Genomic DNA, 23,878 nt, shown 5'->3' on the forward strand with positions numbered 1-23,878 from the left:
CGCCTCCCGCTCAGGAGCCTGTCGCTTTCAGGCCTTACACCGATGCCAGCTGAAGCACACGATCGCACTGTGGCAGCTCCTGTCGGCCCACCGGTCGGAACAGCTGCTCCGTCTGCACAAGGTGGGTGCAGCCCCACCCCGCTGGGCTGGGGGCCGCCCTCTGTCCTCCCAGCCAGCCTCTTGCTGCCTCTCTTCTCTATTCTAGGAGCCCTTCAGGGAAATCAGTGCCAGGTACAAAGTTGGTCTCAGCCCAGACAATGCCAAGTGCCTTCGCACTTTCCTGAACCAGACTGACCTCGACTCCTTCCTCCTGGAGCTTCATGAAATGATGATCCTGAAACTGAAGAGCCCCCAGGCCGAGGGCAACTTCAACCCAGAGTGGAGGTACGGGTTCGCTCGCGGGTGGGACCTGCACACACAGGGTGCCCTGTGGTCTTTCCCGTGACCTTCTGCAGACGTGGAAGGAGCTCCCGTCTGACCTCTGAAGCCCGTGCCCTGCTGTTTTAACCTTTCCAGGCCCCCAGCAGATTGGCCCTTTGGCTTTGATCTCTGCTGGGTTTTTATTTCTTTTTTTCTTTAATGTTTAATTATTTCTGAGAGAGGAGAGAGAGCGGAGGAGATAAAGAGAGAGAAAGGGATGGAGGATCCAGAGCGGGCTCTGCACTTACAGCAGAGAACCTACCAACCACAAGATCACAACCTGAGCCAAAGTCAGATGCTTAACCGACTGAGCCACACAGGCACCCCTGCTGGGCTTTTAAAAATAATTTACTGAAGTCATATATTCTGGTTGTGACAAGTGTACTTATGTCAGAGATGTGCATTTTACTTTTAAATTGTTTTCGTTGAAATACAATATACGGTGTTATATTTGTTTCTGGTTTGCAATATAGTCATTGAACAATTTTATACATTACTCAGTGCTCATCATGGGAAGTGGACCCAATCTCCTTCACCTATTTCACCCATTCCCCACCCACCTGCCCCCTGGTAATGGTCAGTTAGTTCTCTATAGTTAAGAGTCTGTTTCTTGGTTTGCCTTTTTTTTCTTCCCTTTGCTCATTTGTTTTGTTTCTTAAATTCTACATTTGAGTGAAATCATGGTATTTTCTTTCTCTGACTTATTTCACTTATAATTATACTATCTAGCTCCATCCATGTCATTGCAAATGGCTAGATCTCAATCTTTTTTATGGCTAATACTCCAGTGTGTGTATACGTGTGGGTGTGTATACCACATCTTCTTTATCCATTCAGCAGTTGATGGACATTTGGGCTCTTTCCATAGCTTGGTTGTTGTTGATAATGCTGCTATAAACATTGGGGTTCATGTACCCCTCTGAATCTATATTTTTATAGCCTTTGGATAAATAATAGTACTAAACAGTAATAAATAATTGCTGGATCGTAGGGTAGTCCCATTTTTAATTTTTTTGAGAAAACTCCGTGCTGTTTTCCACAATGACTGTACTACTTTTCATTCCCACAAACAATGCGTGATGGTTCCTTTTTCTCCAAAAACCATAAAATTCCTAGGAGAAAATACTGGCAGTAGTTTCTCAATGTCAGCTGTAGAAATATTTTTCTAGCAACGTCTGCTCAGGCAAAGGGAACAAAACCAAAAATAAATTATTTGGACCACACCAAAATAAGAAGCTTTTGCACAGTGAAGGAAATCATCAACGAAACCAAAAAGCAACCCTACCAAATGGGAGAGGATGTTTGCAAGTGACATACCTTATAAAGGATTAGTACCCAAAATATATAAAGAACGTCTACAATTCCACACCAAAGAGGGAGGAGAGGGAGAGAGATGTGCATTTTAAATTTGATATAAAAAGTCACACCGATGTATAGTGTATGAGAATACCCAACGTCGGATATTACCCATCTTTTACATTTTTTGCCAACCTAATGGCCAAAAATAGGTGTCTTGTTTTCACTCGTATTTTCGTATTTAATAGTGAAGCTGCAGATTTCTTACTCATCTGCCATTTTTGTGTCTTTCTCTGGATTATCTCTTGGTATCCTTTAGGTTTCTTTTGGGCTATTTATCTTTTTCATAATCTTAAAAGATTTAAGATTAGGGGCACCTGGATGGCTCAGTCCGTTGAGCGTCCGGCTTCGGCTCAGGTCATGATCTCACGGTTTGTGGGTTCGAGCCCCACGTTGGGTTCTGTGCTGACAGCTTGGAGCCTGGAGCCTGCTCTGGATTCTGTGTCTCCCTCTCTCTGCCCCTCTCCCATTTGTGCATGCGCACTCCCTCTCACCCTCTCTCTCTCTCAAAAATAAACGTTAAATTTAAAAATATATATTTAAGATTAATCTTTGTTACAGAACCTCTGCCTCAGTCTTCAATTTCAGAAAGCCAAATCTGACAGATCTTTTTCTATAAAGACTAGAAAAACATAGCAGAAGGGTCTTCCTTATCCCAAGGTTACAAAGCCCTCTGCCACATTCTCTTGTGCTTTTACAGTCTTAGGTTGTCCATCTGCTTTGTTAACCAGTTTACGTTTTACGTATGATGTGAGGTAGGGACTTGCCAGTCCTGTTTTCCTAAATAGATACTCCATTCCCACTTTTCCTCGCCAGCACACGTCATCGGTGCTGTTTTCTTCCATGACGCCGTCTGGCATATGCCTGCGTACGTTTATATTCCTTGAACACATTCAACAAGTCTTTCCTACCTGGGAATTTTAGTACAGAGAACAAAAGATCCCTTTCCTGGAGAATTTACCATCCTTGTTAATATAAAACATGAAATGGAATACAATCTTTTTTTGGATGGCAAGGCTTTGTGTTTATGGAGCAGATCACATTACCAGAGTGCTTAAGGGGATGTGACTTGGCCATTAATTATCAAGGTCAGCTCTGTTCTGTGGTGTTTGTATACTTTAGTGTGGGAGGCGGCAGGCATGTCCTGGAGCCCTTGAACCCTGGCTTCTAGTCCCTGTTCTGTAACTCGACTTCAGGATGACCGCCCGCCCCCCCCCCCCCCGCATGCCGGATCTCTGGTCTCCACAAGCACTTTGGTTCTATCGACTTGGAAATAGCAACGGCCACTGATGGCATCTTTGCGTTAAATGGGAGAGTGCTTAACCTTCTATCTCTTGTCCCTTGGTTTTTCAGCCTGAGAGACACTCTAGTAAGTTACATGGAAACTAAAGAGGGTGAAATTCCTCCTGAACTGGAATTTCAGTTCCCAGAGGACATACTGCTGTGCAGCTGTGTCCCCGTGTGGAGAATGGCCGCTGAACTGAAGCGAGGTCGGCAGGTGAGGTAGAGTGCTCTGCTCCTGACGGGGGACAGCGGGCTCTTCCATCATCTGTCACCAGCCGCCGCCTGGGCCAGGGCGTACGAGGGCGGCCGCTGGCGTGGCTCGGAACTCAAGATCCCGGGTGCCGTGCCGCAGACAGCTGCGAGAGCCACGCTGTTCCAGGAACACGTGCACATTCCACATCGTTCCCATCGGATTATGGATACTTCCCGGTGGGAGGTGAGAACTGGAGACCCCGGGAAGCTGGGACAGATCACCTTTCGGTTGCCCGGGGTGCCAAGCAGGTGCTTCTCAGCTTCCTGGAACAGGAGCCATCCGTGCCTTCGGCTCGCCGGCTGGAGTACAGCACACGCCCACCCCGGCCCTTCTCACTGCTGGATGAGAAGGAGGGGAGACGGGGTTATTGTCTTTGCTGTTTTCTAAATTGTTCTGCACTCACAGAGGAGAATCCAGCTTGATCCTTTCTTCTGTTCCCTCTGAGTCCGAGTATTGTGCAAATATTTGTAGGTTTCCAGAAAGGTCTGCAAAAGTGCCAGACCCTTTTTTGTGTCCTCCCAAACACAAGTCAGGGCGTTCAGTGCCTCGAGGCCAAACCTCCGAGACCTCACCCGGCCCCCACGGAGAGTCACTGCTGAGCTTCAAGGGTCAGAGCCAAAAAGCTCTCACTGTGGAGAGCGCGGGGCCAAGTCGGGGGTACTTTTCGGGTGTTCCTTCCTTTTTTACACAATGAAGAGACTGGAGCGATGGCCGCATTTGCTTCTCTTTCTAGAGGTTTTAAATTCCAAAGGAAACTTGGTCAATACAAACTTGGATCAAAGGCATGGTTGCAGCATCTTTGTGGGAACTTTTAAACTGTCCGGGATCGTGCTAAATAAACGCGTCCTCCCTCTGAATCTATCTGGTCCTTCCTCCGAATCTCCACCAAGGCATAAAAAACAGACTCAGAGAGAATATAGAACCAGCTAAGTTTCTGCAAAAGGAAATAAAGGAGAATAGCCAACTCGATCTGATCTTCCACGTTTCTTACTGTGAGGCAAGTGTCTCTTTTGCACAGTCTCCTTGGATACTGGTGGCCTCTGGACTGACGCCTGCTCCCAGGTGGCTGGGTACCCATCGGCACTGAGATGACCACTGTTTACAAGTCAGAGGTGACTGCTGTTTACAAGTCAGAGGCGAGTGTCTTCAATATACATTCTGAGTGAGTTAACGGCGTGGGCAGCTTGAGATTGCGGAAACAAAACGCTGCCGGGACCACCGAACACGCGGCAGCCACAGTGGAGGGAGCTGCAGAGGGAACCGTCCTCCGTGCTCCTCAGAGTGTCTGATGAAGGGGAGCACGGTGGCCCGGGCCCCCTCAGTAATTAATCTGAAACAACACCCCCTTGAACTTAGTAACCCGTGATTGTTGTATCGTTCTAGACTATGCAAAGGTACCCCCCCCAGCCCCCCCTAACGGGTTGAGGTGCAGCAGGGAGGGCGCCTGTTCAGCTCGTCGACTTGCACTGGGAATCCCTTTGATTCCTCCAAGCTGGGACGGAGCTGGTGTGGCCCACCAGGTGCTGCTCTGGTCCCTCACTGTGCCACACCTTAGCAGTGGGAGTTAGGGGTCAATATCTTGCTGTGAATCTTTCCCCCCACTTTTAATGAAGGGTTTTTTAACTAAGATATTTTGTTTCGTATGCTATACCTTCAAAGCCTTAATGGTCATATCTAGGTTATTTTGTTTATACAGAAATACACTGGCCTAGCGCAAGCAAATGTCAATTTTATTATACTTGTCATACCTGTTTTAATAAACTTGAGTTTTGCTGCTAGAGAATCCTTCTTTCTGAGGGTAGAGCTTCAGTTTATGGCAAGTAGACATCAGCTCAGCCATGGGGAATGGTTTTGGGGTGGGTGTGGGTGTGGGTGTGTGTGTGGAAATGTAGATGCATCCATGTAGTGGAAGGTTCTGGACAGAAGATGTACACCCCAGTGTAGAAAGTGAGAGGTAAACCTTTCCTCGGGACAAAATGATAGCCAAGCGGGGGGCCCACAGCTGGCCATCCCTGCCCGGTCTCCAGACTCCAAGCCAGAAGCTTCCACCTCGGCCTCAGAGGGCGAGCCCCCCATTCCCCGCCTGAAATGCCTTCGCCCGAAGACAGCAGCGCTGCAGCTAACCTTGTCGGAGAACCCCCTCTGTTCACAGAGCGGGGTTGCGAGACGGGCAAACCTTTCCTCTGCAGAAGGAAAGACGGGGTAACAAGGGATAAACTGTGAGCTTCCAGCGGCCCACTTACATTCGAGCGGGAAAATCCCACTTTAGGGGGAAACTGCATTTCCTCTTCCAAATGGAGAGGCTCCTCCAGGAGAGAAACGGGGGGCTTCTAGAGGAGGCCTCGCCCCTGCCGTCAGACTCCTCTTCCGGGCCCCTGGCCGATCCTCCCCCTCCTCCTCCCGGTTCCCATCTCCGTTCACATCCGTTCCTTTGCACATTTCCCAAATGCACCCCTCCTGCTTCCCGCCCAGGCAGAAACGGCGCTTTGTCTCCTCTTTGTTTCTTTTTAATGTTTATTGTTGAGAGAGAGAGCACGTGTGCCACACAAGTGCACAGGGGAGGGGCAGAGAGAGGGAGACGGAATCCCAAGCAGGCTCCATGCCGACAGCAGAGGCTGTCAACAGCGAATGCAGGGCTTGAACTCACAAACTGTGAGATCGTGACCTGATCCGAAATCGGACGCTCGACCGACTGAGCCACCCAGGCGCCCTGCTGTCTCCTCTTTAAGACCTTACCGTGTGTGTAAATTAGCCACTTTTTGTCACGGGCTGCGGGATTCCATCACTTGTTCACGGAGGCAGCCGTGAGCTATGTCGGTTGTTCCCAGAGCCAGGCGATGCTAACCTAGACACGAACTTCCAGCGATAAGCATTCACCGTCAAGACGGTGCCGGCAAAGGCAATGCTAGGGTTGGTAGCGCTGCCCAAGTCTGGGCACGCACGCGGGCCCTGGCACATCTCTGACTTAACAGCCACGCGCTAGGTGAGAAGTTGCTGTATCGGCGGGGCCTGGAGAGCTACTGGATGGGGCTGAGGGAGAAAACCTGAGGCCCCGAGCTGGGTGACCATCCATCCAAGCCATGGCTAGCATTCACATCGCTTCCTGCCTTTCTTCCAGTCCCTTCTTAGTCACTAATTAAACTTATGCACAAGCATTCATGGCTCCCATTTCCAACTGGAAAACCAGCACCAGGAACGCACAGATGCTGAGCATTTCACACATCATCAGGGTACTGGGGACAGCAGGGCCCTGCTTCCTTCTGAGGAGGAAGGATCTGGGGGGACCACTGAGGCAAGAGCAGAGAAATGGAGGAAGGGCCCTGGCCGGAGCCCATGCAAGCTGCCCCGGGACCTTGCACATCCTATACAGGCCTGCCTTCAACCTTCCCCTTCCTCCACACCCATCCTGATTAGGAGGGTGCCCCAGGCCCTAGCATCCCCCTGGTGGCCACTGCCCGCACCCCCCAGCACAGCAGAGCCTCAGCCCAGAGCAACTTTGGCCCCAGCTCCACAGGCCCACGAGTGGCCCCCAGTTACCCAAGCCAAGGGCCTCCTCATCCTCACCGCCCTGTACGATGACAAGGCCGACACAATACATCCCAGATGGCCCCCAGTGTAGGCCTTGGCCCTCCCATTTGCCAGTTCCAGGGCCTTGCACAAGCCCCTTCCTCACCTTCTCTCTTTATTCAAGCAGCCCCCTCCCACGGCCTCCTGGCAGACAGCCTCTCCTCTACTGTCCTGCCCTGCCTGCTTCTCCCCTGCGGCGTATTCAGTAACCTTCCATCTCCTCTGTTCTGCCTCAGGTGAATTCTTTCACATCCTGTGCCACCGACTCCCACCAATCACTGTCCCACATCTGGGGGCTCCCATCCCATCCAAAGACACCCCATTTAAGCACCACACCTGTGGATTGTCAAATGCTACATAAAGCCTTTCCTGAACTTCAAACTTCCATATTTCCTCTTGAAATCTATATTCAGACTACAGTTCTTATCCACACACTTCCCCGATTTCCCCTGGGAGAATATAAACCACGGGTCAAATCGCTACCCATCAGTCTCACTGGCTGCCTTCAGTGCCTCAACTACACCAACCTCTTTTCAACCCCAGGGCCCTTACATGTGCTGTGCCCTTTGTGGAATGCTGTCTCCCACTCACCCCCCAGGGCTCCTCTTAACTCCCACAGCCAGGGTAAAGTAGGCATCCCTGCCATTCTCACGGCACCGCGCACGAGGCCGGGCACGAAGAGCTCGTTAAATTGAGGAGCCTGGGGTGAGTGTCAACGTGCCAAAGGCGGTCCGTGTTTGGTCTGCTGGGCGAGGCTGTGGGCCCACTGGGACCCACCCGAATTCGCGAGTGTGGTCCACTAAGGATTGCGCCGTGCTCTCAAAGCTTTTACGGAAGTCACCGGACCCAAACCCACGAGCCGCGGATAGGGCAGGTGATCGGTGATGGGGTCCGGGCGGCTCGGCACGTCCGGTGCCAGAAGCTGAGGGAGCGTGCGAGGTGCCCGACGTGGAAGGTCACCCTGCCTCGCCCACCCTGCACTGCACACCGCGCGCGGGACGCGGGCGGCCGGCCTCCCCCGCCTCCCACACCCACCCCCGGGCACCGACCAGGCTGCGAGCAAACCCGGCCGTCGCCAGTTACCGCCCGCAGCCCGCGCCGTCTCGAAGCTGTTCTGGTCGCCGCTCGAGCCTTCGTCCCGGTTGAAGGCGCCCGCGCGCGGCCGGGACCGCTCAGACCCGGGCGGGGCAGGTGGGCGGGCGGCCAGGAGCGGGCAGGGCTTCCCGCCGGCCTCCCGCCACCAGGCGGCGGCGTCCGGACCCGGGTTCACCAACCAGAAGCGCCAAGGCCACGAAGGCATCAGGGCGCCTGCGCGCGAGTAGCCGGAAGTGACGCCACCAGGAAGGGACGCCACCGGAAGGGGCGTTTGGGGCCGAGCCATGGCTAGGGAGGCGGCGGAGCCGCCTCCGAAGGAGACCCTGTCGCTCTGGATAAGGTAATGGGGTCGGGTGACAGCCAATTTGCGGGGGCTGGATCGACTCTGGGGCCGCGGAGGGATGGGGGGAGGCCCGGCATGCAGGCGAAAGGGCCTTCGGGAGTTGTAGTCTGCGGGGTTGGCGGCGCTCGCTTCCGGCGCCGCGTCTCGGTGCAGGGGGCCGGAAGGTGAGACCGTGGAGGGGGCGTCCCCGAGGCCGGGCTCCCCGGGAAGTGGGGGGGGGGGGGGGTGAGGCCGGGAGTGCCCCGGGGAAGAGCCTCAAGCCCCGCGGGGCCGGGAGGCCCGCTGGACGTGTGTCTGCCCTCAGGGAGCAAGCCCAGCTGAAGGCCCTCGTGGTGGACCGGGACACGGAGGCGTGGCAGCGGGACCCCGGCTTCTCGGGGCTGCAGAGGGTCGGGGGCGTGGACGTGTCCTTTGTGAAGGGAGACAGTGTCAGCGCCTGTGCCTCGCTGGTGGTGCTCAGCTACCCTGAGCTCGAGGTAACCCCGCGGGGGCCGCCCCGCTCGGGCTGCGGGCTGCGTTAGTGAGAGAGGCGGGACAGGGAACAGGGTCAGCCTAGAACCACGCTTCTCCTTTTGTAGGATTTCGTTAGTCGGTGGGGAAGCCTCTGAAGGAAAGAGAAGGGAGGGAAAAACCGAAGGAGATTCTGTGTGCTTCCTAACAAGTGTAAAGGCCCTTGGGGAATCTGACCCAGCTTAATATGACGCTGTAGGTTAGATTCTCACCAACCCCCTTTCCCCACTCGGGAGTTCTTTAGATTCCTCACACATGCCATGCTCTGTCTGCCTGCCTGACCTTACACTGGTGTTTCCTGTCCTGGAATATTCTCCTGGCTACCCCCTAGTTGTGTCTCAGGTGCTCCGGTAAGCACCCCTCTCACCCTGCAAGATCAGGAGTTACTCTCAGCACCCTGTCTTTTCTCTTCATTGCCCTGGGATGGGATTGGCGGATCTGCCTCTCCTACCAGAATGTAAACTCCACGACGATAGAAATCAGGTTGTCATGCCCACCAGTTGTAGCCTTAGGCACCTAGCTCAATGCCTGTCATAGAGAAGACACCCAGATACGTGAAGGAATGAGCAATATGCCCGTGATTGATTTGGAGTCAACAGTTCAGGAAGACTGGACAGGGAACGCTTTGCTCTTAGCACACAGCCTCGCCCTCCCTGCTCATCTGCCTGCTCCCCACGGCCGCATGTTCCTGCCTCCGTGTCTTTGTGCTTTACTCGGAAGACCCCTTGAGTCAAAATTCAGCAAAAACGTATTGGGCACCTGCCGTTGCTAGGAGCTGGGTGTAGCGGGGTAATGGAACCAGAGTCCCTGCCCTCTCAGGTCGCCTGGTCACTTGGTAGGATGGCCTTGGGAATAAGGCATAGACGCGGGAGCCAGACTGCCTAAGTTTTTACCTCCACTCTGCCGCTCCCACTTCCACCCCTGGGCCTCCATTTCCTCCTTTCTAAATCAAGGATGAAAATGCTATTGATAGCTAGCTGTGGTGAGGGATAAATGAGATCGTGCACGGAAAGCAACTGGTTGGCACGTGGTAAGCCCTCAAAAAATAAATATAGCATTATTAGGACAGCTGTGTCCTAGCATAGGCCAGCTTACGACAGCTTAGGACAGCTTCTCACTTTTCAAGGCCCGGTTCACATAGTCCCGTCGGTCTGTCCTTTTCCCTAGCTGCAGAGTTAATCACCTCTCATCCCTGTCCTGGGTCTCATTCTTACGCAGTGCCTCTACGTTGTACTCAAAAGTTACCGCACTAAGCATAGGTTCTCGAGGGTAGGGTGATGCTGTGTTGTCGTGGAGCCCCAGCACGGAGCAGAGTGCCCGCTGCTTGGATGGAGTTGGCACCCGTCATCCTGTGCTCCGGAAGCTTGCACTGGGAAAGGGTTCTGGCAGAGCCTGGCGCAGCGGCTCCCAAACGCCTAATCGCACAGATCTGCCCCGTCAGTCTCCGGAAGCGTGTTTAGAAATACAAATTCCATAGGCAAATCCAGAGACAGAAAGTAAATTCCTGGGTGCCGAGGGCTAAGGAGTGCGATAGATGCAGTGTGAGTGTTAACGGAGGTGAGGTTTACTTGGGGGCGGTCGTGAAAGTATTCTAGAATTACACGGTTGTACAAGTCTATAAATAACGAGAACGTTGAATTATACACTTCAAACAAGTGAACTTTATGGTAGTAAATTTATCTCAATAAAGTTTTTGAAAAATGTATTGACCCCGGAGCCCCAACTCATTTCCTGAAGAAAAAAAAAGGTCTCCCAGTGGACGGCCTGGAAACCCGCTTCTTTAAACAGCATCCCTGTGATTACAGAGCACAGCCGGGGTGGGGAGCACTGAACCACCCTCCAGGCAGCCAGGAGTCCTTTCCTTGGTTTCCCTGGCGGATGGTGGTCTCACCACGCAGCCCGTTCGTAGTTGGACACCCGGTTAGTGCGTTCTTTTCCACGGGAAGCTGAATTGTCTGTGACGTCGGTCCATCGACTGTGCCTTAGGCGGCAGAGCGCAGGAGAGACCTTCCCGCCACCCTCCTCAGATGTAGTTCCTCCCCAGTCCGGCGGACCTACGTGCAGCCTGAGACGGAGTTTGTAGGGGCACCACTTCATCGACCCAGGTCGAAACCTGCAGACCTTCACAGAGATTCTGACCGTCCACATGGTGCTCACACAATTGAGTTTTTTCCTTTTTCCAGATCTTTAAGCTGAAAATGTGTGAACGTTGAAAGAATAATACATTGGACACCTGAATACTCTCTACTTAGATCCGCCTGTTGCCGACTGATTTCTGTGTGTGTGTGTGTGTGTGTGTGTGTGTGTGTGTGTACTGAGGGATTCGAAAGTGTCTCCCGGAGGTGACAGCTCACCTCCGAGCACCTCAGCAGGCCTGTCCCGAGAATGGCCTTCTACGCATGACAGCAGTGTCGTTACCGGACCTCAGAGCGGTCATTATAATCCTGTAGCATCACCTGAATCCCTTTCCACGGCTCATTTCCCCAGTTTCCTCTTAAGTGTTGTTTTGTTTTCTGAGCTTATAAAGGTTTAACATTTTTTTAAAGATTTTTTTCATGTTTTTTATTTATTTTGAGAAAGAGTGTGAGGGAGGGAGGGAGAAAGAGAGAATCCCAAGCAGGCTCCGCAGTGTCAACAGAGCCCAACGTGGGGGCTCAGTCCCATGAACCATGAGATCATGACCTGAGCCGAGATCGAGAGGTGGACGATCAACCTACTGAGGCCCCTGGTCGCCCCTTAAGGTGTATTTTAAATCCACTCTTGCTGTCACACCGTGTGGGGAGTGACGGGTTGTCCAGTATGTTGCCTGTGTTCCCTTTACTCTTTTTTTTTTTTTTCTTTTTTTTTTCACAAGTTACTTCTTGATCTGGCTGTTCCAGGTCCGTTTCTCCAAGTTCACACTTGGGTTTCTGAACATGCGGGGTCAGATTTCCTTTTATTTTTGGAACATTTTTTGCGTTGTGGCTTTAAGTGCTCTATTTACTAGTTCGGCTCTCTTGCCTTGTTTTTCTTCTGTAGTCATGAACTCTGGTCTTTCTGTCTTTCTTGTGTTTTTCCATTCCAAGTTTTTATTTTTTGCCTTGTGTCCTCCACGTGCCATTTAAGAATAGTTAATCTTCCTCTGCTGCGCAGCTGGCTAGGGGCAGCATTTGTTTCTTCACTGATGGGCTTGGATTATTTCTGTCCGGGTTTGTACGGCCTTTCACTGCTCATCCAGAGTCGGATTTAACCGGGTCTGGAGGGCTGGGGTCTGGTTGGCTGGCCGGGCTTCTTAGCTCATGAGGGACAGTGAGGTGTGGCCGCTCCAGTGAATGGTGTCCTTTCCTGAGGTGAAGATAGCCAGCACGCCTTCTGATTCTTGGCACTCTTGTTTCTGAAGAGCCTCACGCTTCTAACCTCGTTTTCTCCACCACAACCCTGCAGGGCTCTCCTGCTTCTCCCCTCCCCGAGAAGGCCGCTGCTGGCCCTGTGGCCTTCCAGGCCTCTTCCTCCAGGTCCCAGCTGGCCAGGCTGCCTACGGGTCTCGTCCCGTAGGTGCCCCCGGCCTTGCCCAGTGCACGTCTAGAGCGGGCTCTGCCGTCCCGGGCTGTTTACTTCCGCACAGAGGCGCACACCGACGGTCACAATGGGCTCATCCCTCGGTTAGGCTGTGAGATGGTGTCGGGGAGTGTTTGCCCTCTCCTTGTAGATCTCTGGTTTCTGGAACTCGTGCGGACAGATTCAGAGATAAGCGGCCATCATCCTGTGAGAACTCAGGCCACGCTTGAAATTCACGCGTGTTCCTGTGAAATCACCCTGTCGTGTGGGGCTCAGCACTCCGGTCTGCTGGGTTCCCTGTGAGTCCGGTGCCGCGGTCGTCGTCACGGGAGACCCTGCCCGCTTTGGGTCACTGGCAGTTGGAGAAGGTTCCCGGGAGTCATTGACAGAGATGCTGGGGCACGTGCCCCCTCCCTCGTGGGGGCACAGGTGGGGAGAGCCCGGCTTTGGGGGAGGGCTGAAGTTGTGGTTTCGAAAGGGCCCCGGGGCTCTTTGCACTGTCCTGTCCCCGGGAACCCCTCGTCTCTTCCAGATTGCCCAGCTCTGAGGCCCTGCCTGTCCTTTTCTGAGTCTCTGAACTCTTTCCACGAAGCTGGGGTTGCCTGTCTTGTGGCTGCTTTCTCTGTGAAGACCCGGCGTCTCCTCCCCCAAGTCCCCTGCTAGTGGGGAACAGTAACATCCTCATTCTGGTGCCGCTTCACACACATGCTTCTTGTGCTCTGTCTTCTCTGAGCCTCCCCGAAGCCCAGCGGGGGCGGTGCGGGGCGGCGGAGGGGCTCGAGGGGGCCCTGGTGCTCGCCTGGCCACCTCACACCTGCCCCCCCAGAGAGGGAGGCTGAGAGGAGGAGTTGGGGGGGGCGCGGGAGAAGGGGAGGGAGCCGGCGGCAGCGAACCAAGGGCTGCAGGGTGACAGGCTGAAGGCCGGCAGGAGCCGGGGGCCGTGCCTGCCGGTGACCGGGTGCCTGGCGACAGGTGGTGTATGAGGACTGCCGCATGGTTAGCCTGACGGCTCCCTACGTGTCGGGCTTCCTGGCCTTCCGAGAGGTGCCCTTTCTGGTGGCTGCGGTGCGGCGGCTGCGGGAGAAGGAGCCCGGCCTCGTGCCCCAGGCAGGTACCTCGACTCCAAGGAGGGAGACCCCCTCTTTCCACCCAGGAGGGAAGGCCACGTCACCCACTGCAGGCCGAGGTCTCTGACCTCCCTGGAGAGGGTGCGCTTTTGCCGGATCTCCCAAAAAGCCTCCCACCCCCAGGAGTGGTGAGCCCACCCCACCTGCTGCAGGCTGCCCCGGCCTGACGGGGGAGGGGCAGTCCGGCTGGCTGACTGTCACGTGTGGTTCTTCCAGGTACTTCTTGTGGATGGAAATGGGCTTCTCCACCACCGAGGTAACCCTGCCCCCGAAAGACAGGGCCCAGAAGGGGACGGTTCTGACGGTCCCCTCACAGAGGGCCCGCCCCCTGCCCAGGACCCTCTGCTGCCGGCCTGGCCCTGGCCGCTTCCCCCCCAGGCTGGCTGTCCTGGTCAGGACCCTACCCAGTAAAGAACCTGCTTCTTGTCGCCCCCGCCTCCTCCCTGCCTGCCCCCTGAGGCCTCCCGTAGCGCTCCACGCTGGCCCGTCTCAGGTGCCCTTGGCCACTCGGGTCCCGACTGCTGCTCAGCTGGCCTGTCCTGCCGCTACCCACCCGGAGCTCTGACAGGCCCACTGAAGCCGGACAGGAGTGCCCGCTCCCCACTGGCACTGGGGAACTTGCCCCCGCCTGGGTGCCGGGGCGCTGACCCCGGAGACAGTGACTGAGGGAGAAGTCACGAGCCTGGGGGTGGGGCCGCACAGGCATCTGGGAAGGGCTGGCGTCGGCCGTTTTGGCCACTGCCTCGAGAACCCTGGGTGCCAGCGTATGACTACGACTGCCTGGCCGGAGCCCCAAGAGTGTGTTGCGAGGGTGACGCAGAGGCCTGGTGGCAGCTGCGAAAGAGAAAGGATGGAAAGTGCCAGAAAGTGGAAGGAGAAACGGGATGAAGTATCGCGAGCTAATCAGGCTCCTAATGTCGCCGAAGGGAAGGGGGCGTCCTCCGCCTGGTGACCGTGAAGCGGGGCGAGGGCCACATTCCGGGTCAGGTTGGCCGTCCGCGTCCTGGCTCCCCAGGGCTCAGTCTGCCGACAGGCTTCTGTTTACCTGGGGAGCTGCGGCGGGTTCTGGTTTGTCCCCACTCTCCACGCTGTCTCTGGTCGCCTTGGCTCGCTGCCCCATGAGCCCAGCCTCACCCTCTGCCCCTGTAGGCTTTGGGGTGGCCTGTCACCTCGGCGTCCTCACGGACCTGCCCTGCATTGGGGTGGCCAAGAAACTCCTGCAGGTCGATGGCCTGGAGAACAACACCCAGCACAAGGAGAAGGTGAGGGATGGGGCGATGCCCTGCCCCGGGGGGGGGCAAGGAGAGGGCCTGTGGGGGGGGGCGCACAGGCTGGGCACGTGCCTGTGCCAGCCCCAGAGCCCGCCCCGTACGAGCCTCTGTTCCCGCCCTTGCGTGCTGGCACCATCCTCCCCGTCCTGGCTCCCTAACCCGGAGTAAGAAGGACCCGCTTTTCTCTCTGCGCGGCCTGTGTGTCCCTCACGGCTCGGGGGTCACGGCAGCAGACTCCCAGGCGGACGAGTGCCCTCCGAGCTCTCCCAGCCTCCTGGGCACAGGCTTGCCTCTCCCATCCCCACTACGTTTGCGCTGCTGTGGTGCCTCGTGTAGGGGAAGGGCCTCCGGTTACTGCGTGCAGGACATTTGGGAGCCCATGTGGCCCTCTGTACTCGTCCCCACCTTCTCCCAGCATCTCCCTCCTTTGGCCCCCTCAAGGCTGGCTTTGGGAATGTGACAGCCACTCCGGAGGGAGCCGGAGACGTGCCCAGCCCCACCGCTAGATGGCTGATGCTGAGAACAGTGATCATTCCTGCGGGCAGTCCCGGGCAGTCCCGGGTCTGTGCGGAATAGTTTTGTTGAGTTGACGGGGACCCCAGAGCAAACTGACGAGACTCCTGAGACACTCGGTGGGCCAGTCCCCACCCCTAACAAAAGCCTTGCTGGGGTGAATCCAACATGCCTAAGTCCCTCGCGGGAGAAAGAGCGGCAGGCGGTGCTTCCGGCCCAGGTGGCGTCCATGTATCCACCGGCCAGGCCGGGAGGGTGGGCGCCAGCCTTCGTCCCAGCCTGGCAGCCCCCCCCCCCCCCCCCGTCAGCACCGCGGCCTGGGCGGGCTGCCCCTTCCTGGGCCCCGGGCACCTCGTGCACGGAACAAGGAGGGAACTGAGGTCCGACAGCCTCGTCGGGGTTGGACGCTGCCGGGGAAGGCCTCCCAGACGCCGAGCCCGCTGATGGCATGGGGGTGGGCACGGCCTGGGCTGCAGCCCACGCACAGACTCGCCCGCCCTCCCCTTGCCTGGCGGCTGCGCGGCCTCAGACGTGGACAGGCCTGCCCTCCGCCCTTCCCCGAGAAAAGACTTCTTCTGTGTGTGTGTGTTTTCCTGTTTTCCAGATAGGACTCCTGCGGGCTGGAGGAGACTCGTTTCCTCTGACCGGGGGCTCTGGGACCGTGCTGGGCATGGTGAGCGGCCAGGGGCCTGTGCGCCACCGAGATGGCACCCACAGAGGGGCAGGCGCCTGTCCGTGTGCACCAGACCCCGTCCACCTCCCCCTGCCACCCTACTGGTCCCGGGGGGGGGGGGGAGGAGGGGGCCTGTGCCTTTCACCCCTGCCCGGCACCCTCGGCTGTGCCGAGGGGAGCTCCGGGCTGTGCGTGCCCCACAGGGCCCCCGGACACGTGGTCGGCCCGAAGCCCCCAGGGCTTGTCTCTACCGTGCCCTGACTTCGCCTGCCTTGTCCCAGGCCCTGAGGAGCCACGACCACAGCACCAAGCCGCTCTATGTCTCTGTGGGCCACAAGATCAGCCTGGAGGCGGCCGTGCGCCTGACCCGAGGCTGCTGCAGGTTTCGGATCCCGGAGCCCGTGCGCCAGGTGGGTGGGCCGGCGTGCGCCTCCTGGACTTCCCTGGACGCAGGCGCCTGTGGAAGGGCCTGATGGGGCCACGCTGGGCCCTGGAGGGAGGGGAGGGGACCAGAGTTCATCCTGGGGCCCTGCTCCGCCCAGGCCCCGGGTCTGCCGTGCTCCACTTCTCCTTGGCCTCCTACGCACCCTACCGGGGTCACTGGGAGAATCTGCTCAGGCGGCACAGTGTCCTGCCAACTCCCAGCCATCCCTTCGGGGGCCCGCCCCGCCCCACCGGCCTGGGGGGTGGGGGGCGGACAGCCGTCCTCTGCTGGGGAGGCTCCGGCTGTACCAGAGTCCTCGGTCAGGAGATTGCAGGATGTGGCTGTGCCGGGCACCTAGCACCTAAAGTGGGGTGGGGGGAGGGTGGGCAGAACTTGGGGGAACAAGGTGGCTCGGCTGGGAAAAAGCTCAGCCTGTAGGAGACGAGAGCTGAGCTCAAGATGGCCTGTGGGCCCGTGTTGGTGAGCTCAGTTGTGACAGGGAGTCTCGTCATAGGTAGGTGTGTGTCCCAGAGAGGCCCATGGAATGAGGACTCGTGAGAAGCTCTCCTCAGGAAGAGACCAGCCAGAGGAGGGGGAAAGGCGGTCCAGGCCCAAGGACCCCCATCTGCAAAGGCCCTGGGGTGGGAAGGAATTTGATGCCAGGAAAGCGAGAGGAAGGTGTCGCTGGAGCTGGGACCGGGGAGGCGCGGGCCCGTGATCGAGGCTGCCCGGATGCTGGAGACTTGCCCACGGGGACCTGGCTGTGAGTCCCGGCCTGCGGCTCTGTGGGCGGCTCCGAGGAGCTGGGGGAGCCCGTCTAGAGAACAGGTGCTGGCCTGTGCAGGTTCCCGGTTTAGTGTGGCCACAGGACGGGAGGGCAGGGTGCCTGGAGGTCTCCCTGGAGCCTGCTGCTTCCGCCATCTCCCCATGGCCTGTGCCGGCTCAGCTCTAGGCGGCTGGGCAGAGGAGCCCCGGCCAGACTGCCGAGAGCCAGTCCACACGGCCCAGCGCCCTGGTGACACCTGGCTCTGCCTCCCGCTGCCTCCTGGGGGCCTGGGACCTTCCCCAGCTGCTGGTGTGCAGGGCGGCCTGCAGGGGGCAGCAGTAGCCCACGTGCGGCTGTGGCTCCCAGCCCCTGCTGCCCCGGCACCGAGCTCCCACCAGCCTCAGCCTCCCTGTCCCTGTCCCTGTCCCTGTCCCTGTCCCTGTCCAGGGCTCCGCTGGGTTCCTAGGTCGTGGGTCTTCAAGCTGTGACATTCACGCCCGCCCTCCCCTTCCCTTCCCTGGAGGCCTTAACTCTTCCCTTGACCCTGTCTCTGGGAGAAATCTAGCAACTCTCCCGAGACCCCTAGAGCCAAGAACCCTGTGGTGCTGGCACAGTCCTTCCACGCCTCTCTCTGCCCCCCGTGTGGACAGTGACCCCATCCTTGCAGGTGGAGAATGGCCTGTAAAGTACCTTGGACACTTCCAAGGCAGGCAAGGACTGTGCGTTTGCCCTAGAGAGGAGCCCGCCGGGTTCCTGGGCCTGCCCTCCCAAGGGGGAGAAGCAGCCGCCTGTGCCAGGACCCCACAGTCCCCGTCCCCGCTCTGGCCGTGGGGGGAGGGCCCTGTCCCGCAGCCCCGATCGTCTCTTGACCCATATTCATCCTGGGCCACTGGCCTGTCAGCACTTTGTTCTCTTTGTTGCTTCTGGAAGCCCCCAGGAGAGGCTGAGAGAGGGGATTGCGTGCCTGCTTTTTCTCTCCATGGAGTCTGTGGGTCCCCCCACCCCAGGCCAGCAAGGCAGCCCTCTGGTGCCAGGCGTGGGCTGTCTGGTCAGGTCGGTCCTGGCTGCTGCAGGGAAAGACAGGAGGGTGGGGGGCTTCCCACCAGAGTATCCCACTGCCCTCCCCGCTCCTGCCTGCTTGTTCACTCTGGAACAGCATTTGGAGGGATTAACTGCTGTGGCCTGTAGTCTTGCGGCCTGAAGGGGGCTAAGCCCATCTGAGCCGGGATCAGGGGCCTTCCCGAGGCCAGTGCAATCACCCTGCGGAGGGGCCGGTGTGTGGGAGAGGGTTCCATTCCGGCCTGAGCTTCTGTCCCTCAAGTCTGCCTCGGTCCCGTCCGTCACAGTGACTTTGCAGGATTTTCTGTAGACACTTCCCAGGGAGGGGGTCGTAACAGACACGAGCTGGGGAGACAGACTGGCTGGGCTGAGGAGACTCCCTGGAGGAGGGGGTTCAAGCAGAAGCGAAACCTACGGAAAGCACAAGCCACAAACCGAGCACGAGCCGAGCGGCCCCCGGAAACGTGGGGGACGAGCCAGAGCACCCCAGCCGTGCACTCGGGCCCTGCGGGGACTTGGCCATCACAGGGCCTTGACCGGGGGGCCTGGCAGTGTGTCGCCCACGGGACTGCAGCCTTTGTCCCTGTGGCGGCCTGGAGTGCCCTCTGTGGGCTCTCGGGGAAGCGAGGCCGCCTCCACCAGGCCGTGAGGTGGAGGCTTGTCCCGAGGCCACCACCTCTCACTGAGCCGCCCTCTCCTCAGGCTGACATCCGTTCTCGAGACTACATCCGCAGGACCCTGGGAGCCCCCATGCCCCCCGCACCAGGGCAGGACAGGTGAGTGCTGGGGGCACCCGCAGGGGACGATGTGGGGCCGTCCTGGCGGGATGGCTTCCCCGCGGTGCCGGGCGAAGGACAGAGTCCCTGCTGGGGTGGGACACTGAGGCGGCAGGATGTGGGGCCTGGGCACCCCATCAGATGGACCGGTCCTCGTCCTGGCTCTGCACCACCAGCTCTGGTGATCACACTCCCGGGCCTCGGTTTCCCTATCTGCACGCCAGGCACGGTGATTCCTATGCCGGCAGCTTCTTGTGGGGGAGCCTGGCACGGATGTCACAGCCGGCAGGGGCGGGTTATCTGGCTCTGACAGCAGCACGAGGCGGACACTGTGACCCCGCTTTACACGCGAGGAGACTGAGGCGTGGCCTTGATGAGCAGCAGAGAGGCTCCAGTCGGCGTTTCCTCGAGCTCCTTTTTCCCGAAGCCCAGGGCTGTCCGAGGCCCAGCTGGGCTGTTTTGAGAACGGAGGGACCCCCGAGCTCCCCCAGGGACGGGGGCTGGCCAGCTGGGGCGCACACGGCACGGTCTGCTCCTTCTCGAGTCAGCAGCAGCTGCGGGGACCACATGGGCAGCACGGGGAACCCTGGGCTGGCTCTGCCTTTGATGCTGCCCTTTCTCGATGTCATCACCAGGAGCCAGGAGGCACAGAGGCCAAAGGGAGGCTCGGAAGAGCTCGAAGATGAGGGCAGGCCCCCCGAGGCCCACGGCCAAGGTCCCGAGGCAGCAGAAAGCCCCAGACCCACGCGCCCAGCGGCGGCGAGCGTGGAGCCAAGCTGCGCGCGGTGAAACCCCCCAGCCGCCCGGCTTCCTGCTCCTGCCTGGACGGTAACGGGGCCGTGGTGCCCACAGCAGCTGGCGGAGGTCCCAGGCTCCAGGACACACTGGCCGCACCGCCCACAGGGACAGCCACGGGCCCGGCCACCGCCTGCCCCGTGGTCTGGGTCTCGAGGCTGCAGGAGCTCGGCCGGAGAAAGATGTCACGCGGCAGAGCGCCAGACCCGGAAGGAGCGTGACGTGGCTTTCCCAGGGGCACAGGAAGGACGTTCAGGGTTCGTGGGGTTCGGGGTGTCTTTGTTTTTTTCTCTAAAAGCACCCCAGGGGGCTTAAGACTGCCCGACTGCACGTGCATTCGTGGCCTCTCGTCCAGCTGCTCCTTCAAGTGCACACGCCGTTGCTTTTTTGCCTTCGCGGTTTTATTTTCCGGCGTTGGTTTTCACACCAGCGCTTTCCTCGTCTCTCAGGCAGCCGCTGAGTCGCCTCGGCCCTGACCCGAGAGGGCGCGAGCTAGGGCGGCCGGGCCCTCTGCTCGCGGCTGCCCCGCCCATCTGCCAGCCGGCCCGCTACAGGCACACGAGGGGACCGGGGGGCACGCGGGGTGGTCAGGTACCCGATGGGACGGGCGCCGCTGCCCTGGCTGGGGCTGTGAGGGCAGGCGGCCCCGTCTGGGAAGCCGGCTGAGCGCGTCCCCACCCCGACTGCAGTGCTGTTAGCCCACCCTCACTGCTACCCGCCTGGGGCCCTCCCCTGCGCTCCTCCTGACCCCAGGCCCGACCTCCAGGGGTCCTTGAGAGTGCCTCTGGCCCCCTGCCGGTCCCTCATCTCCATGTGGGCGGCGTGGCCGCACCCACAGCCCCCTGTGCCCCACGGGCCAGCTCGCCCCAGGCTCCCTGCACGCTCTGGCCTTCGCTGAGAAGTACGACTCGAAGAGGTTTTTCTTGCCATTCATATGTTTTCTTAAGCTCGTTTATTTATTTTGAGAGAGAGAGCGAGTGTACATGAGGAGGGGAGGAGAGAGAGAGAGAGAGCGAATCCCAGACAGGCTCTGCGCTGTCAGCACAGAGCTGACAAGGGGCTCAAACCCGTGAACCCTGAGGTCATGACCTGAGCCGAAACCCTGAGTCAGACGCTCAACTGGACTGAGCCCCCCGGGTGCCCATTCCTAGTGTTGCTCAAGGAGCCTCTCGTCATGGTTTAGACGACCCAGACACGTACGGAGGCCCTGGGTGTCCTCACTCCCTGTCCCCTCCCCGGTGTCGCCTTCGTTTATGAGGAGTGAGTTCTTGTCCAAGGCCCAGACCCCTGGTGGAAACGGGGACAGTGAGCCGGCGGGCTGCAGTTGGGGCCGCACCCTGCTCTGCCTGTGCCCCTTGGGAGGCCCGGTGGCTGCAGGAGGCTGAGCCGGGCTCCCCACTTGAGGGAAGCAGGGCCGCCCCACGGCGGGTGGGGCTGTGGGTTCCCCCCGGGTGCTTCTGGGCTCTCCGCCATGGCCCGGCGGGGTGAGCAGGTCCCAGCAGGTTCCGCAGGTGCCTTCCAGGGGACTCCCGCACGTGGGAAGGGCCAGGCCAGGCTCTGTCCTCCCGTCTTGCTCCCCCTGCCTCCCCAGGCGGCCCCCTGGCGCCACCCCTCCTTTCTCAAGCCAGCTTCCGCTTCTGCCGGCGCTGGGACCAGGACCCCCGGCTCCCGGGTGCTGTGCCCCTGACGTCGGAGCCTGCGCCCCAGCACACGCAGCTGTCATCTCACCCCTGCCCTCGGTGCCCCGGCTCTCACTGCTTTGGAACTGAGACCCTGGCTGTCCCTCGAGAAGGCACGACACGCCGTCGGGAGGAGCTCTGAGGCTGCGACCTGGCGCTCGGAGCCGGTTTCTGCCCGGGGTTCCGAGCAGCCCGGCTTGGGTGGATGGAGTAGGAGAATGTCTGTAGTCTGTCACCCGGTGCTGGGCACACTTACCCTGAACCCCGCGGGAGGCCAGCAGCCCCGGGGGCGCGGCACCTCGCGTACCTGCCCGCGTTCCCCGCGAGGCCCTGGTGAGACCTGGGTTCTGGGAGGAGGGTCCGAAGCAGGACAGGGAGGGCTGGCAACGGAGTCGCGGCCCTGCCCCACAGAAGGGCACGGAGGTCCGGGCAGGTTCTGCATGGTCCCAGGGGTGCCCAGTTTCCGCCCCCACCCCGGGGCCCGTGGACAAGGGAAACGGTAGCCCTCGGATGGGGCCCCAGCCTGCCCGCCAAGGGCTCCGGAGCAGCCCGCACGCACGTGGCACTGTGCCAGCATGGCCAAGCTGGACCCAGCCCCAGCCGGCTGGCTGAGCAGGCCTGGCCTCCACCACCCACAGCAAAGCTCTCGGCCCTGCCTGCCTGGTGCTACGCCCGTGCTGCCCTCCTGACTTCTTCCAGGTCCTTCCCTGCCCGGAGCCATCAGGACCAGGCGTGTGGAGCCAAGGCCGGGGACAGCCGGCCGGTCCCACGGCCTCTTACCAACCGGCCTTGGGCCAAGCTCGAGCATCCCCGGACACTGGTGCCCCTGTGTGGAGTGGCCGTGGTACAGTCCTTAACGGGGTGACGGCGCACGAAGTGGGGCCCGTGGAGGCCGGGGTTGACGGCCATCTGTCTGCAAGGCTGTGCTATTGCTCCTCATGAAAAGGCAGAGACAGGAAGGAAGGAGCCCTCCCCTCCCACCAACTCCTCATGTCACCCCGCGTCCCCAGAATATGCGAGCCCTGCAGGGGCTGGACAGGCAGGACCCTGCCGCCTGGGCCCGTGCGGACACGAGGGCACCCCGGCCCCAGCCCTGCAGGCGTCCCCCACCTCCTACAGGGGCGGGAACGACGCCGGTGACCAGAGGGGCCGGGCGGGTCTCGGGCCGAGGGCGTGACCTGCGCGGCTGCGTCCCCCACCCCGGCCTCCTCCCCTCAGCAAAGAGCAGGCCAGAGCCCGGAGAGGACCTTGCAGACAACTCACCCGACTCGTTTATGTTTTGAAATTCAAGTCCCAACACCAAAGCTGCCACTTCAAGCGCATTTAAGTTGTACGGAGCGGTTTCTCGTGTATTCAGACCTTGTGCCGTCGTCACTGCCGTCTAGTTCCGGGGCTTTCCATCGCCCCAGAGGGGCCCGGCCCAGCAGGGGGGGCACCGGGTCGCACGCCGTGCGGCCCTTGCGCTGGTTTCCGCCAGGTCTCGGGCCCAATGTTCTCAGCACCAGGTTCTCCCGCGTCGCACCGTGAAGCGGCGCGTCTCTCTACGGCCAAGCGCTACCCCCTTGTAGGGACAGAGCGCCACCGGCCTCCGCCCCCCACGGCACCCGGCTCTCTGTTCGGGGCCCTCAGGAACAGCGACGTACGAGTCTCTGTGTGAGCTACGTTTGCATCATCTCGAGTCTGCACCAGGGAGGGGGCTCTGGGTCCCGTGGCAGCTGTGTGTTTGTTTACCTTTCTGGGGAAGGGCCAGGCTGTCTTCCAGGGTGGCCGGCTGGCTGTCCTCATGGCCGTGAGGCGGGGTCTCGTGGCTCTGACCTGACGTGGGGCACCTGCTGGTGTGACGGTTGGCCTTCTGTACGTCTTTCCGGGAGACATGGCTGCCAGGCTCCTCCCGGGCCCTGTCCCCCACCCCGTGCGGACGCACGCGCTCTCCCCCGGCCCGGAAGGGGCCCTTCGGTGCTCGGACGCCACGGCGTGTGACACCTCCAGCCTGTCTGTGCTCACGTGCTGCTGGTGCGTCTGGTGTCACATTTAAGGAGCTGCTGCCTAAGTCCCGCGAGTCCTTTGGCTTCAGCCCTTACTTCTAGATCCTGGACCCACTTTGATGATATGTCAGTGTTTATGTATGGCAGTTCCTTGCCACCTTCAGGGCCGGCCGTCCACTTCTGCACAAGGGCAGAAAAGGGTTCTGACGGGCACTGCGCCGACCGCCTCGCGGCGCTCGGCGGTCCTGCCGTCCCGTGCCTGGGCAGTGATTTCACGGACACCTCTGTCAACTTCTTTCCACTTCCTTCCGTGGTTTTCAGCGTACGAGCCTTCACTCCTTTGGTCAAATTCTGTTTGACGCGATTTTATCGGCTTTGTTTTGGGATTATCCGTTGCGAGTGTGTACACGAGCGTATAGGTTTCCGGGGCGCCTGGGGGGCTCAG

At 59.3% G+C, this 23,878-nt stretch overlaps 2 protein-coding genes across 7 annotated transcripts in view; both read left to right on the plus strand.

Moving 5' to 3' along the window:
* RNF213 (ring finger protein 213) overlaps positions 1–19,660 on the plus strand; it is a 117,994-nt gene extending 98,334 nt beyond the window's left edge. For 4 of the 5 annotated variants that reach the window (XM_040456608.1, XM_040456609.1, XM_040456611.1 and 1 more), the window contains 3 exons: positions 32–121; positions 206–384; positions 3,130–5,091. In XM_040456608.1, the coding sequence (XP_040312542.1) occupies positions 32–121; positions 206–384; positions 3,130–3,283 (423 nt within the window). In that variant the 3' untranslated portion in view covers positions 3,284–5,091. Of the gene's footprint in view, positions 1–31; positions 122–205; positions 385–3,129; positions 5,092–11,404; positions 11,410–19,638 lie in introns of those variants that run through there. The other variant, XM_040456612.1, reaches the window with a different exon arrangement.
* On the plus strand, positions 8,219–20,702 carry ENDOV (endonuclease V). Of its 2 annotated transcripts, XM_040456613.1 has the most exons (9): positions 8,219–8,315; positions 8,623–8,794; positions 13,338–13,472; positions 13,709–13,748; positions 14,642–14,754; positions 15,881–15,949; positions 16,231–16,359; positions 18,901–18,974; positions 19,610–20,702. In XM_040456613.1, exons 1-9 carry the CDS (start codon positions 8,260–8,262, stop codon positions 19,761–19,763), a joined length of 942 nt encoding a protein of 313 aa, XP_040312547.1. In that variant the 5' UTR covers positions 8,219–8,259; the 3' UTR covers positions 19,764–20,702. The 2 variants fall into 2 exon arrangements, with proteins under 2 accessions (XP_040312547.1, XP_040312548.1); XM_040456614.1 differs by lacking the exon at positions 13,338–13,472.
* Positions 20,703–23,878: the final 3,176 nt, after the last annotated feature.

Source organism: Herpailurus yagouaroundi, unplaced genomic scaffold (assembly GCF_014898765.1).
Source record: "Herpailurus yagouaroundi ecotype Mexico unplaced genomic scaffold, PumYag 217, whole genome shotgun sequence".
In the NCBI taxonomy this organism is placed as follows: domain Eukaryota; kingdom Metazoa; phylum Chordata; class Mammalia; order Carnivora; family Felidae; genus Herpailurus; species Herpailurus yagouaroundi.

Excerpts from the sequence above, each read along its gene's own strand:
- ENDOV (XM_040456613.1), top strand. The coding sequence starts at position 8,260 with ATGGCTAGGGAGGCGGCGGAGCCGCCTCCGAAGGAGACCCTGTCGCTC. Across the intron at positions 15,950-16,230 it reads CTGGGACCGTGCTGGGCATG|GCCCTGAGGAGCCACGACCA; the intron begins GTGAGCGGCCAG and ends GCCTTGTCCCAG. Across the intron at positions 16,360-18,900 it reads TCCCGGAGCCCGTGCGCCAG|GCTGACATCCGTTCTCGAGA; the intron begins GTGGGTGGGCCG and ends CCCTCTCCTCAG.